Source organism: Plecotus auritus (assembly GCF_963455305.1).
Source record: "Plecotus auritus genome assembly, chromosome: 12".
Classification (NCBI taxonomy): Eukaryota; Metazoa; Chordata; class Mammalia; order Chiroptera; family Vespertilionidae; genus Plecotus; species Plecotus auritus.
The window spans coordinates 18,227,783-18,249,346 of NC_137778.1; the positions used below are offsets into that span (position 1 = coordinate 18,227,783).

Genomic DNA, 21,564 nt, shown 5'->3' on the forward strand with positions numbered 1-21,564 from the left:
AGAAATGTTCTACCTATCCAACAGACAACTAATTAAACTGTCAGACACATATACTAATAAAATATTTTGTGTTTTTATTTTTATTAATCCTCACCTGAGAATATTTTTCTCTAGATTTTTAAAGAGAGTGGAAGGGAGGAGGAGAAACATCGATGTTTGAGAAAGACACATTGATTGGTTGCCACCTGCAAGCACCCCGACTGCTCTTGACCAGAAACGAACCCTGGACCCTTCAGTCCATGGGCCGACACTCCATCCACTGAGCCAAACTGGCTAGGGCAGATTTTGTGACTAAATTCAAATAAAACTGTCTGAACTATCAGCCTAGCATTATATGAAAAAGCATTAGTAATCAGACCATTGCTAACACTGATTCATAAAAATAACAAAAATATAAATATATAAATAACATAAAAACACAAAATAAATGGAAACAAGGAAAAAGTTAAAATAAAGTAGAATAACTTATTTCTCCTTCTAGCAATAAAGTATTAATTCTCATTTTCTTATACTAAGTATTTTTTAATTTTTAATATGAATTTTTCTTAAAAAGAAAAAAAGGAAAGCAGTCCTTTCATTATGGTGTAGTGGTTAGTAGCATGCCTGCCTGGGTCTGTTGAGCTGTGTGAACTTGGGCAAGTTCTATGTGAGTTATTTTTCTTATCTGTTAAAAGATATGGTAATAGTCCATATTTCATAGGGTTATTGTGAGAATTAAATGACTATAGGGAAAGCCTTTATAACAGTGTCTGGTATTCAGCAAACACTATATATCAATTATAACAGTAATAACAACTATTATCATCATCTAATAGTTTCAAGCTACAGAGTAAGTGCATAAAGATCTAACTAAAGAGAAATCAAGCCACCTCAACTAATTCTTAAATTCTGAGTGCCTTAATTACAACATCTCTTTGAGATCTGGCTCTCAGCATACGTGGTCAGTTTGGCTTAAATAAACTCATATAAAAAGTAAAAAAGAAAAAATATTGTCTCTAGGTCCTTTTACCCTTGCCAATGCTTGATATTGTCAGAGTTATTGTTGATATCGTTGGAGTTAACTGACCTAATAACCTTATTATATCTTTAATCTACTTGGCCTTTTTTAGACTGTGGAAGAGCTTTCATAAATTTTTCAGGACACAGTTGAGTTTTTAAAGGGGCTATACTCCCTTGGATGAGACATATACAGAATATCTTTAAGAATATACAAAAATCTAAATAAGAATACCATTTCATAGAAAACCTTTTTCTCTCAACAAGTAATTTTAAAATACAAATACTCTCGTAAGTGGAAAAAAAAAAAAAAAGACAGAGGATAATTATAACACATTGGGAGGGTCCATAAATAATTTGCTTTTAAAAAATGAAAACAAAGTTAGTTAGATAAGTTAAACCAATCTTTTAGAAAGATAGAAATAGTGTGTTTTAACCCTGTAACTTAGTGTAAACAAACTATCAGCAAATTAGATAATTTACACTTAGTCATTTTTGTAGCTTTGGAAATATCTAAAAACAGGGTAAGAAAATGAGATGAAACGAGATGTTTTATTAGAAGTCTTATAAATTCCAAGCTAATAAGCACAATAGAAAGTACTAGTGAATAAAATAAACATTTTTCTGTCCTGAAATGCTTTACAAAAAACTGGTTTTGGGAAAATCAGTTATTTATCTATCACAACGAGTCATATTCAAAGTAAGAAATAAAAGAATTACATCATCCTAGTTTTCCAAATAGCAAATAATTCTAGAAATTTTAAGCTCCCAATCTGGCTTTGTATTCTAAACAGTTTAACTGAGGTACAGCTTACAAACCATAAAATTCACTGATTTTAATACATTTACCGAACTGTACAGCAATCACCACAATCCAATTTTAGAACATTTCCTTCACCCACAAAAGGTCCCTCTTGCCCATCTGCAGTCATTCTTTTTTCTCACCTTCAATCCTAGCTCCAGGCAACCACTAATCTATTTTCTGTCTCTCCAGAGTTGCATTTTTGGACTATACTGTTTTCTTAGTCTATAAGATCTTTCCTCTCACCATCACAAAAGCATCATTGTGATAATAGCATACAGAGTCTAGCAGATGAGGCAAACTCTAGTGGATAAGGGCTGACCCTCACAATGTATGTGGTAAGTGAAAAAGCTAGATGCACACTAAAAATGCCCAGATAAGAACAAGACCCTCTTTATTCTCTCATTCAACCAATATTTGAGGCCTACTATGAGTCAAGAACTATTCCAGGCCCTTGGAAACAACAGTGAACAAAAAAACAAAGACTCAGAGTAGACCAAAGCATCATAGTTCTAAAAAGCCCAGGAAAGAAAAAATCCTGACCCAGCACAGGAAGATAATGAAGGAAGAATATTGCATTCTTCTCTATTTGAGTCTTTTCTTCCCACTTTTTAATTGCTACTTTTAACAAACTAGTTTACAAGTTATTTCTGTGATGAAATACCAGAATTTGAAGTTTGTAAGAAAGATGTTATTTTCTCCAAATGTAAACACTTGATTACTTGATAAAACAGCACAGAATTATATTCTAATGAAGAAAGGTTTATTAGTATGTCAACATCATTCATATATATATATATATATATATATATATATATATATATATATTACTGTTACAATCAAAATAAATCAATACATATTATTTCTTAGAAATAAAATATGCACTATAGCATTGACTACAAAACTTGTTATCTTCAAAGAATGTTTTGAGGTAAACTGGGCCACAAACAGACTAGACAACCTTCATTAAAATACACTCAATTTAGGGCTGAACTTCAACTTCATTATGTTTTATGAACGCTGAGTTTGGGAGAATGGAATTTGGCCTGGTATTTAAAAAAGTTGCCAACTTTTACTAACTAGAAGTACAGCTTATTGGAAATACATAGAAAATAAAATGGAGAGAAATGGTTTATGGACTTTTATGCCTTAGTAATTCCCCACACAAAATTCTTGAGAGGTCAGCCTTTCTCATTGTTTTTTTTTCTTATACCAGTATGAAGACAAAAGACTCTTTGAATGAAAGTCCTAAAATTACCCTTTGATGGCAATTTTGAAAAAGAATAACAAAATGAAAGAATTAGCCCTTAGAGGAAATAAAATACTTTTCAGTAAATGGCTATTTTTTGTTTATAAATATATCTACATTTGTCCTTTCAAGAAAAATTCATAACAATATGTATCAAATGCATACTATTTTTCAAATGTATATTATTCTAAGAGCTACAGAATATAAAAGAAAATTAAAGGACACGGTTGCCTATCTTCAAGTTGTTTATTATCGTTGAAATTTCACTTTAGAATTTTGAAATCAGAATTGGGGAATAGGTATCTGAAGTAGGATTTAATCTGAAGCTCACAGACCACTTACAAACCAAGTCTGATCTGAATGTACTTTGGTTTCTTTTGTAACAGCATCAACAATAACACATAATGTCTTATTGAACACTTACTCAAAGTCTGACACTCCTTTTAACACCCTGAATTAGTTATGTGACTTTGATCAAGTTACCTACTTTTCTGCACCTCAGCTTCTCACCAGTGAAATGAGGAGAAATCTAGCTTTATGTCATGTAAAAAAATAATGACCTGTAAAGTTGAAGATAAAGGGAAAAAATAACAAAAAAGGACACAAAAAAGCTCATCTATCAGTATTAACATATTACAAAATAATCTTGGAGGCAAAAAGTACTATTAGCAGTAAAGAGAACCAATTCACCAGGAAGATATACCATAACCTCAAAATATATAAAGCAGATGTTGACTGCACTACAAAGAAATTGCAAAGCTCACAAATACAACTGGAAATATTAGCATCAATCACAGAACTGGTCAGACAGACAAAAATCAGCAAGAATTTGATCTAATGGACACAGAGAACCCTGTGCCTTAAAAAAATAGAGGAAGAAAACAGAAAGGAATCAGGTGATACCAGTTGAAATAATGAGTTTCGTTTAAGCAGAGTATGAGCTGAAAATTCACAACTGAACCAAGAAGAGAGGTAAGATTGAAAGTACAGTAATATTCATAAAGAGATTGGAGTAGATGAGATCACAAATGGAGAGCATACAGGGTTGTGGTGGTGATGGAATACATCTAGGGATAAGCCTAGAAAACTTGTTGCCAAAGCATTAAGTATACCAAAAGTTCTTGAAGTAACAATTACATTTCTTTTAGGTTAGAACTTTAAGTACTATTCAATATTTACCTTCAACAGGTATAACAGGAAAACATGGTTGTAAGGTAAAGATAATAATAGCATTACTGTAGAACTTTTTGTTGAGTCCTCAGAAAGATCTAAGAAGGTGCCTTGGAGAATTTTTCAGAAACACCAAAGGCCCTTTAAGGGGCTTAAGAGCCTGCCTCACAAATCTCTCCATTAAACAAGACTTCCAAAAATGTTAAGGGTATTGCCCATACCAGTTGCACAGGGAACCCAAGGCAGAGAAGGGTTTATTTCAAAGAAAGTTGTGGTTGTGATTTTTGTCTAATGGAGTGAATCCCAATAAGATTGATACAAGAGAGTTTTTTCATGGAATGTTCTGGTAAAAGTACCACCACTTGAACTAAACAGGATAGAGATAATATGAAATGGAAAGAGGTCTTTGGACTCTTCCTACCTTTCACGGGAAAGGACAGGCTGAGAATGTTCCTTCGCTGCAGTTTGCTTTTTTACGGTAAAAGTCAAGGCCAAAATTAAGAACCCAGCGAGCGGCCAAGAGCAGCTGTAAATGATTCCCAGGCAGCAGGACTGAGCCCTAATCAAGGAAGTGGCAACATGTGCCTGACTGGATTTCAGATTTACTTGAGATCCCCTGTGCCTCTTATTTTCCCCCTTTTTAATGTGAAGGTGCACAGTAGTTATCTTACGTCTGTCTTGATATTGTGTGTTGGGAGTTGGGCAGGGGACTAATTTGTGTCTAGTTCACGGCAGTTAAGATAGAGAGCAATGGTACTCAAGGAGCTGTACCTACAGGAGCCATGCCTAAGGACCCTCTGGCTCAACCATACCCAGCCCAGATTTAAGTGATGAGGTCCTAGACTTTAAGCTAATGTCACAATGGGATAAGACTGGAGTCTTGAGAAGAGGGTATGAGTATATTTTGCTAGTAGAAGGGGTGTAAATTGCCTTGGTCAGAGAGCAGACTATGTTAGATTGTATTTTCCAAGATGGCTACACAAGATCTCTCATCTTGCATGTTTTTCTTACAATGTAACATGGACATTCCTCCTTCTGTCCACAGTAGATTGTATGTTCCCTCTCCCTGACTTTACTTAGTCATGTATTCATTAGCTTTTAAAAATAGATATAGTCCTAGCCGATTTGGCTGAGTGGATAGAGCATCGACTTGCAGACTGAAGGGTCCCAGATTGGCATGCTGACCTAAAAGTTCCAGGTTCGATTCCGGTCAAGGGCACATGCCCAGGTTGTGGCTCAATCCCCAGTAGGAGGCATGCAGGAGGCAGCCAATCAATGATTCTCTCTCATCATTGATGTTTATATCTCTCCCTTTCCCTTCCTCTCTGAAATCAATAAAATATATAAAATAAAAATAAAAAAGAATTACTGCTATAGAAAATTCTTTAAAAAATTTTATAGAGCCCTAACCGGTTTGGCTCAGTGGATAGAGCATCGGCCTGTGGACTGAAGGGTCCCAGGTTCGATTCTGGTCAAGGTCATGTACCTTGGTTGCAGGCACATCTCTATCCTTCTCCCTTCCTCTCTGTAAAAAATCAATAAAATATATTGTAAAGAAGTTTATAGAGAGAGACAGGGAGAGGGAAAGATAAAAACATCGATGAGAGAAAAATATCGATAGGCTGCCTCCTGCACACCCCCTACTGGGAATCGAGCCTACAAACTTCGCATGTGCCCTGACCAGGTATCGAACCAGTGACTTCTTGTGTACATGGGATGATGCTCAACCAACTGAGCCACACCAGCCGGGCTTCATTAGGTTTTTAGTGAAGGTTCTTTCTATCAAGTCCTACTATAGCTTAGAGAGAATGTTTTCCATATGTCAGCATGTAGAAGGAAGACAGGTCAGTACCTCTGTTGGTGATAAACAGTTATGATAGTGGCAGCATGAACCAGTCACCCAGAGCCCAGGTAAGACATAGACCTGAGGAAGTGTAGAAATCTGTAAGGAATACTGGTAGGTGTATAAACAATGGTCCCTTTCCAAATAGGTCATTCTGTCACAGAAATATCTGTTGAAGAATTGACAATTAAATTTCTAAACATGAAATTCTATTTAAAATCACTTTCAATAAAAAGTTGAAAATGTATGGGTATGAAAAATATGTTGGCCCAGGTTATAATAAGTTATACCTCTGCAACTTCTCTGAAAATTTACACATTTAGGGAAAAAAGTTAATTCCTAATTAATGGTACTGAAAATAAGCTGAATTTTCTTTGTTTTGAGGACAGATGGTTCCTTGTACTAATTAGGCCCTGAGCTTAACTATATAAAGGAAGAATAGTTATTACAGCTTAATTTCATGGAACACACTGAAAGATGCCTCTAATTCTACACACAAAGTATTTTACAGGATCACATCCACTTCTCTTAATTGTTTACAACTATTTCCAAGCAATCTGGAGAAACTGTTGACTTTTAAAAATAATTATAGTAATCATGAATTGTGCTCTATAGTATAGAGCAGCGGTCACCAACCGGTGGTCTGTGGACCACTGGTGATCCGTGAGGTCCGAAAGGTTGGTGACCGCTGGTATAGAGGACACCAAGACACAGAAAGTTTCAAAATGCATTGAAAACCCTCTTCTTTTTGCTCCTCCAGTCCTTCCAACAGCACTGAAATGAAGTATGTAAAGTGTAGCCCTAGGTTTGGCTCAGTGGATAGACGCAGGCGTCCTCAAACTACGGCCCGAGGGCCACATGCGGCCCGCCGAGGACATTTATCCGGCCTGCCGGGTGCCGCTGCCTGTCCTGCTTAGCAGCCGACTCGTCCCGGGTCCACAGTGCACATAGGAATTTGTTCATAGTTTGTTTTTTTTTAATTATAGTCCGGCCCTCCAACGGTCTGAGGGACAGTGAACTGGCCCCCAGTTTAAAAAGTTTGAGGATCCCTGGTAGAGCATTGGCCAGCAGATTGAAGAGTCCTGGGTTCGATTCTAGCCAAGGGCACATGCCCGGGTTGCAGGCTCAACCCCAGTAGAGGGCATACAGGAGGCAGCCCATCAATAATTCTCTCTCATTATTTTTTTTAAAAATATATTTTATTGATTTTTTACAGAGAGGAAGGGAGAGGGATAGAGAATTAGAAACATCAATGAGAGAGAAACATCGACCAGCTGCCTCCTGCACACCTCCTACTGGGGATATGCCTGCAACCAAGGTACATGCCCTTGACTGGAATCGAACCTGGGACCTCTCAGTCCGCAGGCCGACGCTCCATCCACTGAGCCAAACCAGTCAGGGCTCTCTCTCATTATTGATGTTTCTATCTCTCTCCCTCTCCCATCCTCTCTGAAATCAATAAATAAATATATATTTTTTAAAAGTATGTAAAGTGTATATTAAATTTTATAAATACCTAGAGTGGTTTCTTAGATCTACATATTCTAACAGAGAAACACCAATATACAGCATGATCTGGGACAGACAGCACTGTTCTGAGTTGGACTTAATCTTTTATATTATTGAAAAACAATCTTGAGGATACTGATTGCATCACTTCTCACTAGGAGCAGATGACTGGCCTGCCACGGTGTTAAAAGTACTTTAGAGGCACAAATAGATAAGAATAATCCTAAAGTCTAGGATATATTCTATACCCTTTGTACAACTACTCTGTAGGATGGAATTAGAACTGATCATCTGGCTTTATCCAACATATTTACTACATACTTACTGTTTCAGTTAAATTATTATAATAGCCCTTCTTTAGCACCTTTAATTGATTTTCCCCCAGTTTCATTTATTTTACTGATGCTTTACCCCACTGATTTACTCAGTCATTTATCCCATCTGCTTCACTAAAAATGTGTTTGCTGGTTTTAGCATTTCTTAAAATAAGACTTAATAGCAGGGAATTTACAGTATTAAGTTAGTAAAATATTCTCTCCAATGCAAACATCACATTCTCTGAAGCAGCTAAATCATCAGTGAATCTAAAAAGCTGCTGTGATTATAGGATTCCTTTTCCCAGAAATCATGTATGGTTATATCAGTATATGTTTTGTTCCATGTTAAGATTGGGTAAGAAAATTCATTTTTTAGAGGCTTAATAAGCAAGATATGTAAATGACACACTAAAAGGAGCAAACTTCTTATTAATAGTGCCCTCTACTGGTAGTTCAAGAGGTTCTGATATACTTACTCTAGGACAGTGGTCAGCAAACTGCGGCTCGCGAGCCGCAGTTTGCTGCTCTGTTGACTAATGAGTTGGCCGACCACTGCTCTAGAAGACTGGATTTGTTTCTTTAAGTGTGGTCCCCCACCACCTGCACAACAAATTCCCTGGAAAGCTTGTTAAGAATACAACTTCCCTCTTTTACAAAATGTCTACAGATATTGTGATTTCCATAATTCTGGGGTTATATCTATAACTCTGCACTTTTAACAAGTTCCCTGGCTCCACATGAGAATCACCTGGGGAGTTTGTAAAAATGCTTATCCTCAGGTCTCATTGTAGAACTAGGGTCAATACTCTTTCCATGTAGACAGAAGTGTTCTTAGGTCAGTCTCCAGCCATGGGCAAACTACGGCCCGCAGGCTAGATCCGGCTGTTCTATCCGGTTCTCTTGCTCTCCCCTCCGCTCCTTTACTTTGAATGTATATTAGTTCACACAAACACTCCATCCATGCTTTTGTTCCGGCCCTCCGGTCCAGTTTAAGAACCCATTGTGGCCCTCGAGTCAAAAAGTTTGCCCACCCCTGGACTCATTCTGTTCTTTCGTAAACTTATGCCTAGATCCACTGGATACTCATAACTGCAAACCTACTTTCTCCCTCCCTATATAGATAATATATTAGTTTATAAAACTTGCTGGAAGACTCTCAGCAACTCTGAAAAAGCTGATATGCCTAGAAGAAAGAGAAAAGTAATAAATAAATAAAATAAATAAAACTTTAAAATTAATTCATATTTACCTCTGAATTCCTTCAAGAATATTCTTCACAGCTGCCATTAACTTTTGAAGATATATAAATGCTTCTTCAAATGATGGTATTTTTGAGGAAGTCAGAGCTGAATTTGGGCCCAATCTTTGAAACACATCTGTGCTGAAATAGAGAAAAAGAAAAGATACTCATATGTACACCTGCATATTTACAGGAATCCAAGTATTTCCATTTCTAATGCATAAAATATTTATAACTGATCTTTCATAATGCTGATCTATTTAAATCCTTTTCTTTTAAGAGTTTTATAATTCTAGTTCTTACATTTACGTCATCTAGCCATTTTGAGTTAATTTCTTTATGTAGTATAAGATCAATGTCCAACTTCATTCTTTCGCATGTAGCTATTGAGTTGTCCAGCACTACTGCTAAAGATATCATTATTTTCCTATTGAATGGCTTTGGCATCTTGATTGAAATCAATCGACCATAGATGTATGCATTTATTTCTGTACTTTCAAGTCTATTCCAGTAACTTACGTGTATTTATGCCAGTAGCACACTGTTTTGAATACTGTAGTTTTGTAGTAAGTTTTGAAATCAGGATGTATGAGTCTCTAACTTTCTTGTTAAAACTTCCATTCCATGAACATTGGATTTTTCCATTTACACAGATCTTCTTTAATTTCTTTCAAAAAATGTTTTGTAGTTTTCAGTGTAAAAATTTTGCACATTAAGTATTTTATTCTTGATGATAATGTAAGTAGAATAGTTTCTTTGTTTCCTTTTTGGATTGTTTATTGCTAGTGTATAGAAATACAACTGGTTTTGTGTATTTATTACTTTAAAAATAAAAACCATAAACTTATTTTATTTAGAACACATATCTTTTAAAAATTTTTATACATTTAAAGCCTAGACATCATATAAAATATGAAAAATTGAGTGAAAGGAAGGAAATATGTAGTACCCATAGTCCACCAACTAGAGATAAGTATTATTAATATCCATGAGGTATTAATCACTAATAGTACCTAATACTTACCCAAATTCCTCATAAACAGAAAAGACGCAAAAACCTGAGCTGGTGTGCAATAAGTGCATAACTGATTACTGAATCACGAAAGCACAGGGCAAGGAGATGGCAGTTACCATGTGTGTAGGTGCTCTAGTTGTTTCGGAAGAGTGACTGTGCATGGGGTCTACTAGAACTTCAAATGAGCATCTCTAGATGAAAGGGTCAAGCATAAATATGCTGAGAAATTCTACAGTGACTCAGGTACACAATCAGGCATGAGAATCACTGAAGTAGACTCTAATAACTTGACACTGATAAAGCAAGATAAGCTCTTTTCACTTATATTATCCAGAAATTACCCAGAACTCTTGAGGTAATTCTGATGTACACCCCTATTTAAGCATCACTGTTTTTAAGGTATCAATTTGACAAAAGACCCTCAATAAGGTAATCTAGTTAATTAAACTCACAATTCAGACTCTGTTTAATGAATAACGGTAATGATGGCAAACCCTAAAATTCAAAACTTCTTAGAAACTTAGTACCTGTTCTCATATATTGTAATCCAAACACTCTCTAAGATAGACCAGATTTCTTGATGCTTGTTGGGTAGGGGAAGACGAGCGCCTGAGAAAATGGTGATTTCTTGGTTGTCAGACTTCATCGGAGAAGTATCTTCTTGCTTTTTACCCGCTGTATTTTCTGAAGGATTTTGATTACGTTTTGCCTTGACCTGGAGAAATAAGTATTACATAACATGCAGCTAGTCCTTCATTAGTGAGAGAAAAAGAAGGCCAATTGTGCTTCCAAATGTTCTAGCTTTCTGGCAGGTGCTGACTATTCTCTGTCTTTTGATTCTATACAGAATAATCCCAGAAAAGTATCAGAACAAAAAAAAAATTCCCTTTTTCATTTATATCAAACAGTATTTCCAATCTATTTATTATAGTGACCTTAGCTAACATGCTAGTATTAATTTCATACTGTTTGAACTCTTCTGCACATATGATATTGAAATAGAAAAAGGACACCTAGGATACAATGATAAATTGGTATATGTAAGCCTCCAAGCTCCTAATAATCCATTAAGAAGAATGAGATTCAGAGGGCTGTAAAAAAAAATCAGGATAGAATATAAGCCTTATCCTATGGGCAATGGTGAACCACTGAAGGCTTCTCAAGAAATGATATATTCAGAACAGCACTCTAAGACAAACTGGAACAGAAGAAAGTGGAGGCAAGAAACTGATTAGGCCCTGGCCAGTGTGGCTAGTTGGTTGGGCATCATCTGGAGCACCAAGAGGTTGCTGGTTCAATTGCAGGTCAGGGCCTGGGTTGTGGGCTTAATGCCCCATTGATGGTGTACAAGAGACAGCCTATTGATGTTATGCTCTCACATCGATGTTTCTTTCTTCCTTCCTCTCTCTCTAAAAAGCAAGAAGGTATTCTTTAAAAAAGAAAGAAAGCAAGAAACTAGTTAGAAGGCTACTGAAATAATCCCGGAAAGGAATGCTGAGAACTTGAACTAGATAGGGAAATGCAGTAGAATAAGAAGGAAAAAAGAGTATACAAGAAATATTTTTTAAAACTTGCCCAAGACTAGATTCAAGAATCCTAAGATTTTTTTTTTAACCTAGATGCCCAGAATAATAATGGTACAAAGAAGAGAAATTTAGGATGTCTATCTAGAAATATGTTTTAAATAGTTTGAACCTCCTTGAGCACAAGTCAGTATTTTTAAATACTCAGTGTGAAACATATAATGGGCATACCATCTCTCTATATAAAAGGCTAATATGCTAAGTGTCCAACCATCCAACTGGTCACTATGATGCGCACTGACCACCAGAGGGCAGATGCTCAATGCAGGAATGGAGGGAGCCCAATTCCTTGCCGGGCCGCACAATTCCACCTTCGGCTGTGGGTTATGTTGTTGCTGGGGCACTGTCGGTCCTGAATCTGGTTTACTGCACACTTGCGTTTGCATTCCACACCCTGTATGATGGCAACTTTGCAGAATGCCTTCTTGCACTCTAGGACCCCTCGGGGGAATGTCAGAGAGCCAGTTTCGGCCCGATCCCCGCAGGCCAGGCAGAGGGACCCCACCTGCCAGAGGGACCCTGCTTGCCGGGGAGGGACTGCAGGAGGTTGGTTCCAGGGTGTGTCTGGCCCATCTCGCCCAGTCCTGCCCCGCTGGCCACCTTCTAATTAATTTCCTTTCAATGTGCATGAATCCGTGCACCGGGTCGCTAGTTATCTGATAAATGACAATAAATTTTAACATCACATTTTCATCTCTACATTTCCATTGATGAAAGGACCTTGACTTGATATTCATTATTATTTTTATCTCAAGTCAAAAAATGCAAAGCCCATGGGTATCTTGAACTTTCCATGTTGTTCACTATATTTGTTTCACTTGAAGATGTGATTCAGGGCTCAGTTCTGTGATGAGAAAGAATAACATATATTTCCCTACACAATTCAAGTACAATACTCAAGCTGCAACCCACTAACTTTCCAGATCTACTCTTTCCTATTGTTAATTTTAAAAGCCATAAACAAAGGCAACTACCAATGTTTTGGTTATCTTAAACCAAAAGATCATTTCGCTCCTTAAGTCAATTCTTTCTTCCAGAATTATCACATATTTCCTATTAGTTCATTTAAAAGATGCTCTTGTTGGCCTGAGGACTGAAGGGTCCCAGGTTCAATTCTGGTCAAGGGCACATGCCTGGGTTGCAGGCTTGATCCCAGCAACCGATCAATGATTCTCTCTCACCACTGATGTTTCTATCTCTCTCCTTCTCCCTTCCTCTCTGAAATCAATAAAAATATATTTTAAAAGATGCTTCTTTTACTCCATGAGATACACTCTTAAGCAAGTTAGTTCTTCCCTCACCAACTATGACTATGTTTAATATCATCTAATCCTTTCTTTACTTCATAGTTACTGGGACCTATGTGACTGTGAAAAATCACTGAGAAAACTTTGGCCAATTCAATAATTCAAGAGAAAAAAGAGAATCAATAATTTTAGCTAGTAATTGTGGTTCTGAGTTCTTTGAGATACTTCTGGAATATGAAACTCCCAGAATTTTCTAGATTTAAAATTAGAATACTGTAGAAATAGATTATTACCAAGGACAAAACTTACATAGTCAATTTAAAAAGGGTAAAACACACCAGGGCTAGGGTGACAGCATAAGAATAATGTGAAAATACTTGTTAGAAATTTGGTAGGTCAATGGGTGAAATCTGAACAAGATCTACAGGTTAGATAATTATATTACTTCAATATTAATTTCCTGATTAATTATACTAGTTACATAAGGTATGCTTATTCTTTAGGATATATATATATATATATGTATGTATATATACATATACAGTATCCTATCTAATAAAAGAGTAATATGCAAATTAACCATCACCCTGCTACACCCACAAGCCATGCCCACAGCCAATCAGGAGCGAGTATGCAAATTAACCCCAACCAAGATGGCTGCGGCCACAGAGAGAGCAGGAGGGAGGCTTGGGTTTCCCTAGCGATGGAGGAGGCCAAGCTTTTCACACACCCTGGCCGGCTCAGTCCTCCGCTTAAGGCTACAAAATTTCAATTATAGAAGATAAATAAAGCCCAACAAAAATGGCTGCCACCACGGAGGGAGCAGAAGGCTTGGCTCTGCTCCAGGCTACAAAGTTTCAATTGTATAAGATAAATAAATCCCAGATACCAGGGCCTCCACTTGGGTCATCAGGGGGCATGGCCGGCCTGCAAACCACCACAGGCCCCTCGCCCATGCCGCCCCAAGGGAACCCCCACCCTGATCCGGGACACCCTTCAGAGCAAACCAGCTGGCCCCTACCCATGCACCAGGCCTCTATCCTATCTAATAAAAGAGTAATATGCAGATTGACCATCACTCCAACACACAAGATGGCTGCCCCCATGTGGTCAAAGATCCTGCCCCCTTGTGGACACAAGATGGCCACCACAAGTTGGCCAGCAGGAAAGGGTAGTTGGGAGGAACCAGGCCTGCAAGGGAGGGCCGTTGGGGGCGATCAAGCATGCAGGGGAGGGCAGTTAGGAGTGACCAGGCCGGCAGAGGAGGGAAGTTGGGGGCAAACAGGCTTGCAGGGGAGCAGTTAGACATCAATCAGGCTGGCAGGGTAGTGGTTAGGGGATGATCAGGCTGGCAGGCAGAAGCGGTTAGGGGCAATCAGGAAGGCAGGCAGGCGAGCAGTTGGGACCCAGCAGTCCTAGATTGTGAGAGGGATCCCAGATTGAAGAGGGTGCAGGCTGGGCTGAGGGACAACCCCTGCCCCCCGTGCACGAATTTCATGCACCGAGCCTCTAGTATGTGTATGTGTGTGTGTGTGTGTGTGTGTGTGTGTGTGTGTGTGTGTGTGTGTGTGTATATATGTATGTATGTATTTAGGAGTAAAGGGGATTCATATCTTCAATGTACTTTCAAAGAGTTCAGAAAAAAAATGTGAAAGATAAGGTAGGTAAGAACACAGGGAAAACAGTAAAGCAAATGTGATAAAATGTTAGCATTGAGGAATCTGGGTAAAGGGAGTTCTATGTACTACTCTTGCAATTTTTTTGTGTAAATTTGAAATTATTTCAGAATAAAAAGTAAAACAAGAACAACATTTTTGAACACCATTCCCAGAAATTTGATTCAGTAAGGTTTGAGAGAGGCTTGGCACCTGCATATTTAAAAAAAAAAAAATCTGAAGTATTTTGATGCACGTTGTGGTCCATTGGTCTACAGCACTGGGAAATGAGTATTCAAACAACAGTGCATAGCTTTCTTCTATCCATTAAATAAAATAATTAAAATCCCAACAACTGCTGTGATACTACTTCCATAAAACAATGTGTTTTATAACTTGTAATAAGAACTGCTTACTCAACATTCAACTCACTTATTATTTTACTTAATGCCTTCAGTAGGTTAGAATAAGTGAAAATTAAAATAGCCTTTATCTACTGTTGTCTGCTAAATACATTTAAATGTATGTGATTAGCTACTCTAAACGGCATTCCAAAGGCGTCTTACCTCTGTAAATGTTTGGAGAAGTTTGTTTACTTGAGCAAAGGCCTGTGGAAGAACACCATCATAATTTGACCTTGTACTGAAAGCATGTAATAGGCTTTGAGAATCCTGGAGTAGGAATTTCACTGTTGTAAAATCTACTGCACTGTTAGCTGGGAAAAGAAAATTAAGAAGAAAAAAACATGTAAGAATGACTATACAACTCAAAAAATGTTTTTGGAAAACCAACCTAATATTAATTATGAGATTTAAGAAGAGTACACATTTACATCTACAAGTCACTCCTAATTTATCTCTCTGGTGTAAAAAGCAGCAATTAAACAGACTTAGTGACAAAGTTCTTGGAGGTGATTCTGCTATTCTGTATTTAGATTCTAGGAGTTCCTGCAACATGGTCAATTCAAAGTCATACTATTCAGAAAAGAGAGCTAATCATCAAACAAATAAGTTAAACTACAGATTTTTCAAAACTGAGATTGTTTCACATACAAATTACTATGGAGGCATCAGAAGAGTCACACTTTGGTAGCAAGCACATAAGTTATATGTGGTACCTCTCATAATCAACTCAGTTATTATATATAATGATTTACCTTCAAATTCCATTACATGAAATGTAATACTAGCTTTATTGAAAATAACCTGCTTTCTCTCTGTGTATGACATTTAGCAAAAAATAAATAATTTGGGTAACAGTAAGCTTGGGGCAAGAGAAGCTAGCAGATTTTTTCCCCTTGTAAATTAGCGAAGTGAGTTCATCTACTAGTACAAGTAATTTAAAGATATAACTTTCTCTCAAGGAACTAAAATTACATTAAAATCTCAAACCAATTAGGAGAGATGGTGACAATAATTTCAAAGATTTAAAAAGTTATGAATGAGATTAAGTAACTTTCTAATGTAACCAAAACTCAAAATAGAATTTTTCCATTAAGATAAAATGCTACTAACGATTTTTTCTTTTTTAAATTTTTTTCTTTTCAAATTCTTTTTTTAAAATTCTTTATTGTTCAAAGTATTACATGTCTCCTTTTTACCCCATTGATCTCTCCCCGACTGTTCCCACCCCCCATACCAACAATTTTCAAAGGCATTCAAAATAACCATTCTACAATGTGTTTTATTTAATGTCCAATTTCAGCGACTGTTATATTCAGAAACACCAGCACTGGCACTATGAGTTAAAAAAATAAAGAATTCCCCTGTATCATTTATACATCAAGTGTTTGCTCATGAAATACTGAAAGGTCAAATGAAAATTAAAGATAAATTTTAATAATTACAGAATATTCAGAAATTCTAATCTAATGTGATGGTAACAGCCAAGCTTCTAGCTTTCCTTTTACCAAACAAGCAAATAGTATATTCCTTACAAAACACTTTCAATTATTTTTAAAGTCAATGACTAGTTTAAATTCCTGTGGGAAAAGAGAGATGGGAGAAATGCTACACACAGGACAGAATGGATATTCCATGAACCTAGGAAACTCCTGAGGAGGAGAAACTGGGCACAACTTTTTCTAAGGGTGCTTCTCCACTCTTGTCAATGTTCATTGGGGCTTATATCCTTGAATTAATCACTTTATTTCTGTCTTAAAAAATTCTTTACGAGGATTATGAGCGAAAGAGAAATAATAGTGACAAAGTCAGTACCTACAAACAACATAAAAATTTATGTGATTGAAATAGTTTAATGCTTATATAAGAACAATAATTATTTAAGGCAATGTTAATATGGATAATAAGTCAGAAAAAGCTACTAGTCATTTTCCACACAATTTTCTATGAATTGATCTAAGGATTCCTGTTTGGTATACTGAAGTTAAACATATATATATATATATATATATATATATATATATATATATATATATATTCAATAGTGAGGATACTATTAAAGATAGTAAACAAAAGTTGCTATTCTCTTATTCAAAATTATCTTAGAGCAGAAGGCACTTTTACCATTCTATTTAATATTCTTCACAAGTCAGTAAACATTAGGCATCAGATTCTTCTAGACCAAAGATCAATAAATAATGCACTTAAGGATTCTAAAAACGATGTTTTAGCAAAACAAACAGCGTCTCTTCACTTCTTTCCCTATTGCCAATGAGAGCTGCTGCCTACTACCTCTAAGCTGCGTGCAAGAGCAAAACACTACCCACCCCTGGAAAAAACAGACAAATGGAAGCTAGTAACTTAATACCCCATTTCTGAAACTACTAGTAAATCTTGTTCAAGATCACATATAGTTTATGGACTTTCTCTTCTGATAGAACCAACTAAATTATGCCACTAGTAAAAGATATGAAAAAACATCTTTATATATCTTGTAAAACTGCTTTGAAGTCATGTCCAGCATATTGTGCCATGTCTCTTATATAATAACTAGAGGCCCGGTGCATGAAATTCGTGCGCGGAGTGAGGAGTGGGTCCCTTCAGCCCGGCCTGCACCCTCTCCTATCTGAGACCACTCGGGGGATGTCTGACTGCCGGTTTAGGCCAGATCCTGCAGGCCTAAACTGGCAGTCAGACATCTCACAATCTGGGACTGCTGGCTCCTAACTGCTTGCCTGCCTGCCTGATGACCCCCTAATCTCCCCCTGCTGGCCCGATTGACACCTAACTGCTCCCCTGCTGGCCCGATCACCCCCAACTGCCCTCCCCTGCTGGCCTGATCGCCCCCAACTGCCCTCCCCTGCTGGCCTGATTGCCCCCAACTGCCCTCCCCTGCCGGCCCGATAGCCCCCAACTGCCCTTTCCTGCCTGCCCAATTGCCCACAACTGCCCTCCCCTGCCAGCCTGATAGCACACAACTGCCCTCCCCTGCCGGCTCAATTGCCCCCAACTGCCCTCCCCTGCTGGCCTGGTTGCACCCAACTGCCATCCCCTGCAGGCCTGGTCATCACCAACTGCCCTCCCCTGCAGGCCTGGTCGCCCCCAACTGCCCTCCCCTGCCGGCCTGGTTGCTCCCAACTGCCCTCCCCTGCTGGCCTGGTCGCCCCCAACTGCCCCCAACTCCACCAGCCTGTTCACCCCCACTCAACTACCCTCCCCTGCCGGCCCATCTTGTGATGATGTGAGGGCATTGTGAGAGGGTGCGAGGACCACCTAGGCTTTTATTAGTATAGATACCCCTAATAAATAACTTTTAGAGTTAAACACAATGCCTGAAAAGTGTCTTTCTTTAAAAATGGTAACTGTGAAAAATAAGTATTCATGCAAAATCTACCTTGTATAAAGTCATAAGGAGCTGACTAGGCACTTTAAATCCCCTGGGTTTTTTACTTTGCTTTTTAAAGGTACAGCATGAAAAATCTAGCTGTTTGACTTTGGACAAATCATTTACCCTCTTGGGGCTAGTTTCCTTGACTACAAAACATGGGCTTTAATAACATTAGATCAGTGCTTTTCACATCTTTTTCTTCTTATCAGAGAAACATTATTTTCATATCCTACATGGCATCTCCATATATAAACAGATAAAAGAAAGCTGCTTCGCTAAGGCTGGGGTTGAAAGCCAAAGGCCCACCACTTGCCATGCTCCCATCAACCTCTCCACCTTTGATTGGGAAAGCAATTTGTGGCGGCTCCATGCATCCAGCTGCCACAAATTCCCTTTAGATATGAGAAGTATAAGCAATTAAGAATTGACAAAATTTTTATTAATTTATCTTCACATTCCATAGACTATATCTGCTAGTCTCTCTTTAACACTGCTGAAAACAAAATAAAAGATTCATACCTTTACAGAGACTGTCATATAAGCTCTCAATGGTTAAAAGCAAGTTATTTTCCATAATTAATCCAAATACAGCCAACCAATGTTTTCTAAAGCATTGTATTAAATGCATTAGAGTCCACGGTGGTTTCAAGTACAGCATCTAAAAAGTATTTAGAAAAAAATCAGCATATACTGATTTATTTATTATTCCTATTTATTTTAAAAAGTACAGTTTACCCTTGAACAACACAGGTTAGAACTGTTCAGGTCCAGTTATATGCACAGTTGTTTTTTTTTCAATAAATACATACAGTACTGTAAATGTATTTTCTCTTCTTCATGATTTTCTTAATATTTTTTCTTCAATTTACTTTATTGCAAGAATACAGTATATAATACATGTAACATACAAATTACATGTTAGTTAACTGTTTATGTTCTCAGTAAGGCTTCTGGTCAACCGTAGGCTATTAGTAGTTACGTTTTTAGGGAGTCAAAAGTTACATGTGGATTTCAACTGTATGAGTGGTCATCACCCCAAAACCCCAAGTTGTTCAAGGGTCAACTGTACCTATTCAGGAATACCAATATGTATTTCTGAGAAAAATATAATTAGTTGAATTCCTTTTAAATTAAAAGATGTGCTATTCAAAGCCAAGCATAATCTTAAAATGATTCCATTATAAATTCCTTTGTAAAACTGATATCAGTATTAATCCTTATAATTTCAGAAACTACATGTGCAAAAAGAAAACATAGTTCTAATGAGAAGCATAATTTTAATTAGCAAAGATAAACAATCTACTTTTTAACATGGTCATTTCTGAGGAATTCAATCTAATTAGTTTCATATAATTGGTGAAAAAAATCATTATAGAAAAAAGTTGTCAATTATAACTGACACCTGCTATACTCTGACAAAGATGTTTATAAAGAAGATTGATCATTTAGTACTACAAAATGTCAGCATGTCCTTCATATAAAATTACTGTCTTAGATTCTATTATGAAATATGCACTTTAAGTAAATTGTTCTAGAATGTAATCATTCTTCCTAACTTTTATAATATAATCAAGAGCAAATACATTATAAGCAAACATTAGTATCTCACTAAATATCTGGAATAGACACAATCTACAATTGATGGGGACTAATGTTTCTCCTAGCTATAAATGTGAATAGCAAACAAGCATTAAACTAAAAAAGTCACCGTTGCCAAATGTGGTGTTTTACTGATTGGAGAAAAGATGTAAATCTAAAGACAATTCAAATTATCTTGCTAATATGATCAAATTTATACTGATTCTCATATTTATGTGAAATAAGCCAAAATATACCTTTCTTTTTCTGAATACATCTTACTTAGGGGAATTCCCTATACAAGACATTTTGACTCAAACTAATATGAGAGAAGTTTTCTGAATACAACTGAAGCTGCATGGGGGCACAGTGTCTGACACAGTAGATGCACAATAAATATTTGTTCACTAAAAAAAATGACTAATAAAATATACTAATAGTCCTAATCTTTTGGAAATGTCTATCATTTAATTTTCAAAATGTTATTTCAAGAAAAAATATAATGTGATATAGATTATTACTATAAAGCTTACCAAGAACTATTTCTTAAAATAAAGTAACCAATCTTTAGCAATAAAAAAGAACTTTTCAACTTATAGAGTTGAAATAATCACCTCCATCCAGAGGTTTCCAAAAGCAATTTTCATTTCTGTTTCTAATATTGAAGATAAGGCTGTTCCAAGAGATTTTTCAAGATCAGATACTATGCCTTCAAGTAGAATGAGCAGTCCAGAATTTGCAGATTCTTCCTCATTAGTCTTTCCCAAAGGTGTTTGCTCTTTAAAACAATTATAAGCTTTTTTTAGGACACGAACAGTAAATATTTTACATATGTAATTAGTATTTGGCCATAAATAATAAGCATCTTATGTATATAATTAGTATTTTAATTACCTATAAAACAAACTAATAGTTTTTTTAAAAAATATATTTTTATTGATTTCAGAGAGGAAGGGAGAGATAGAAACATCAATGATGAGCCCTAGCCGATTTGGCTCAGTGGATAGAATGTTGGCCTGCGGACCAAAGGGTCCTGCATTTGATTCCAGTCAAGGGCACGTACTTCAGTTGCAAGCTCCTTCCAGCCCAGGCCCTGGTCGGGGCTCATGCAGGAGGCAACCAATCAATGTGTTTCTCTCACATTGATATTTCTCTCTGTATTTCTCTCTCTCTAAAATTCAATGGAAAAATATCCTCAGGTGAGAATTTTAAAAAAAGGAACATCAATGATGAGAGAGAATCATTGATCTGCCGCCTCCTGCATGCCCTCTACTGGGGATTGAGCCTGTAACCGGGGCATGACAGGACACTAACCATGACCTCCTGGTTCATAGGTTGACGCTCAACCACTGGGCTAAAAGGGTTGGCGCCAGTACTTTATTTTAAAACTAGAGGCCCAAAGCATGAAGATTCGTGCAAGAATGAGCCTTCCTTCCCCTGGTTGCCAGCACTGCCTTCGCTCCAGCCAGAGCTACCTTTCCCCTCCAGCCCGGAGTTGCCTTTCCACCTTCCCAAGCTGCCCAGAGGCCCGGAGCGGCTGGGGTGGTGCAGAACGCCTGCATCATTGCCAT

At 37.1% G+C, this 21,564-nt stretch overlaps 1 protein-coding gene across 2 annotated transcripts in view; it reads right to left on the reverse strand.

Annotated features, from left to right (window-relative positions):
• The window catches only part of SWT1 (SWT1 RNA endoribonuclease homolog), a 61,998-nt gene that overhangs the window by 14,638 nt on the left and 25,796 nt on the right, over positions 1-21,564 (reverse strand). For both annotated transcript variants that reach the window (XM_080649081.1, XM_080649082.1), the window contains exons 12-16: positions 20,608-20,771; positions 18,935-19,073; positions 15,193-15,341; positions 10,669-10,856; positions 9,136-9,267 (exon numbers count right to left, since the gene is read on the reverse strand). In XM_080649081.1, the coding sequence (XP_080505207.1) occupies positions 9,136-9,267; positions 10,669-10,856; positions 15,193-15,341; positions 18,935-19,073; positions 20,608-20,771 (772 nt within the window). The remainder of the gene's footprint in view (positions 1-9,135; positions 9,268-10,668; positions 10,857-15,192; positions 15,342-18,934; positions 19,074-20,607; positions 20,772-21,564) is intronic.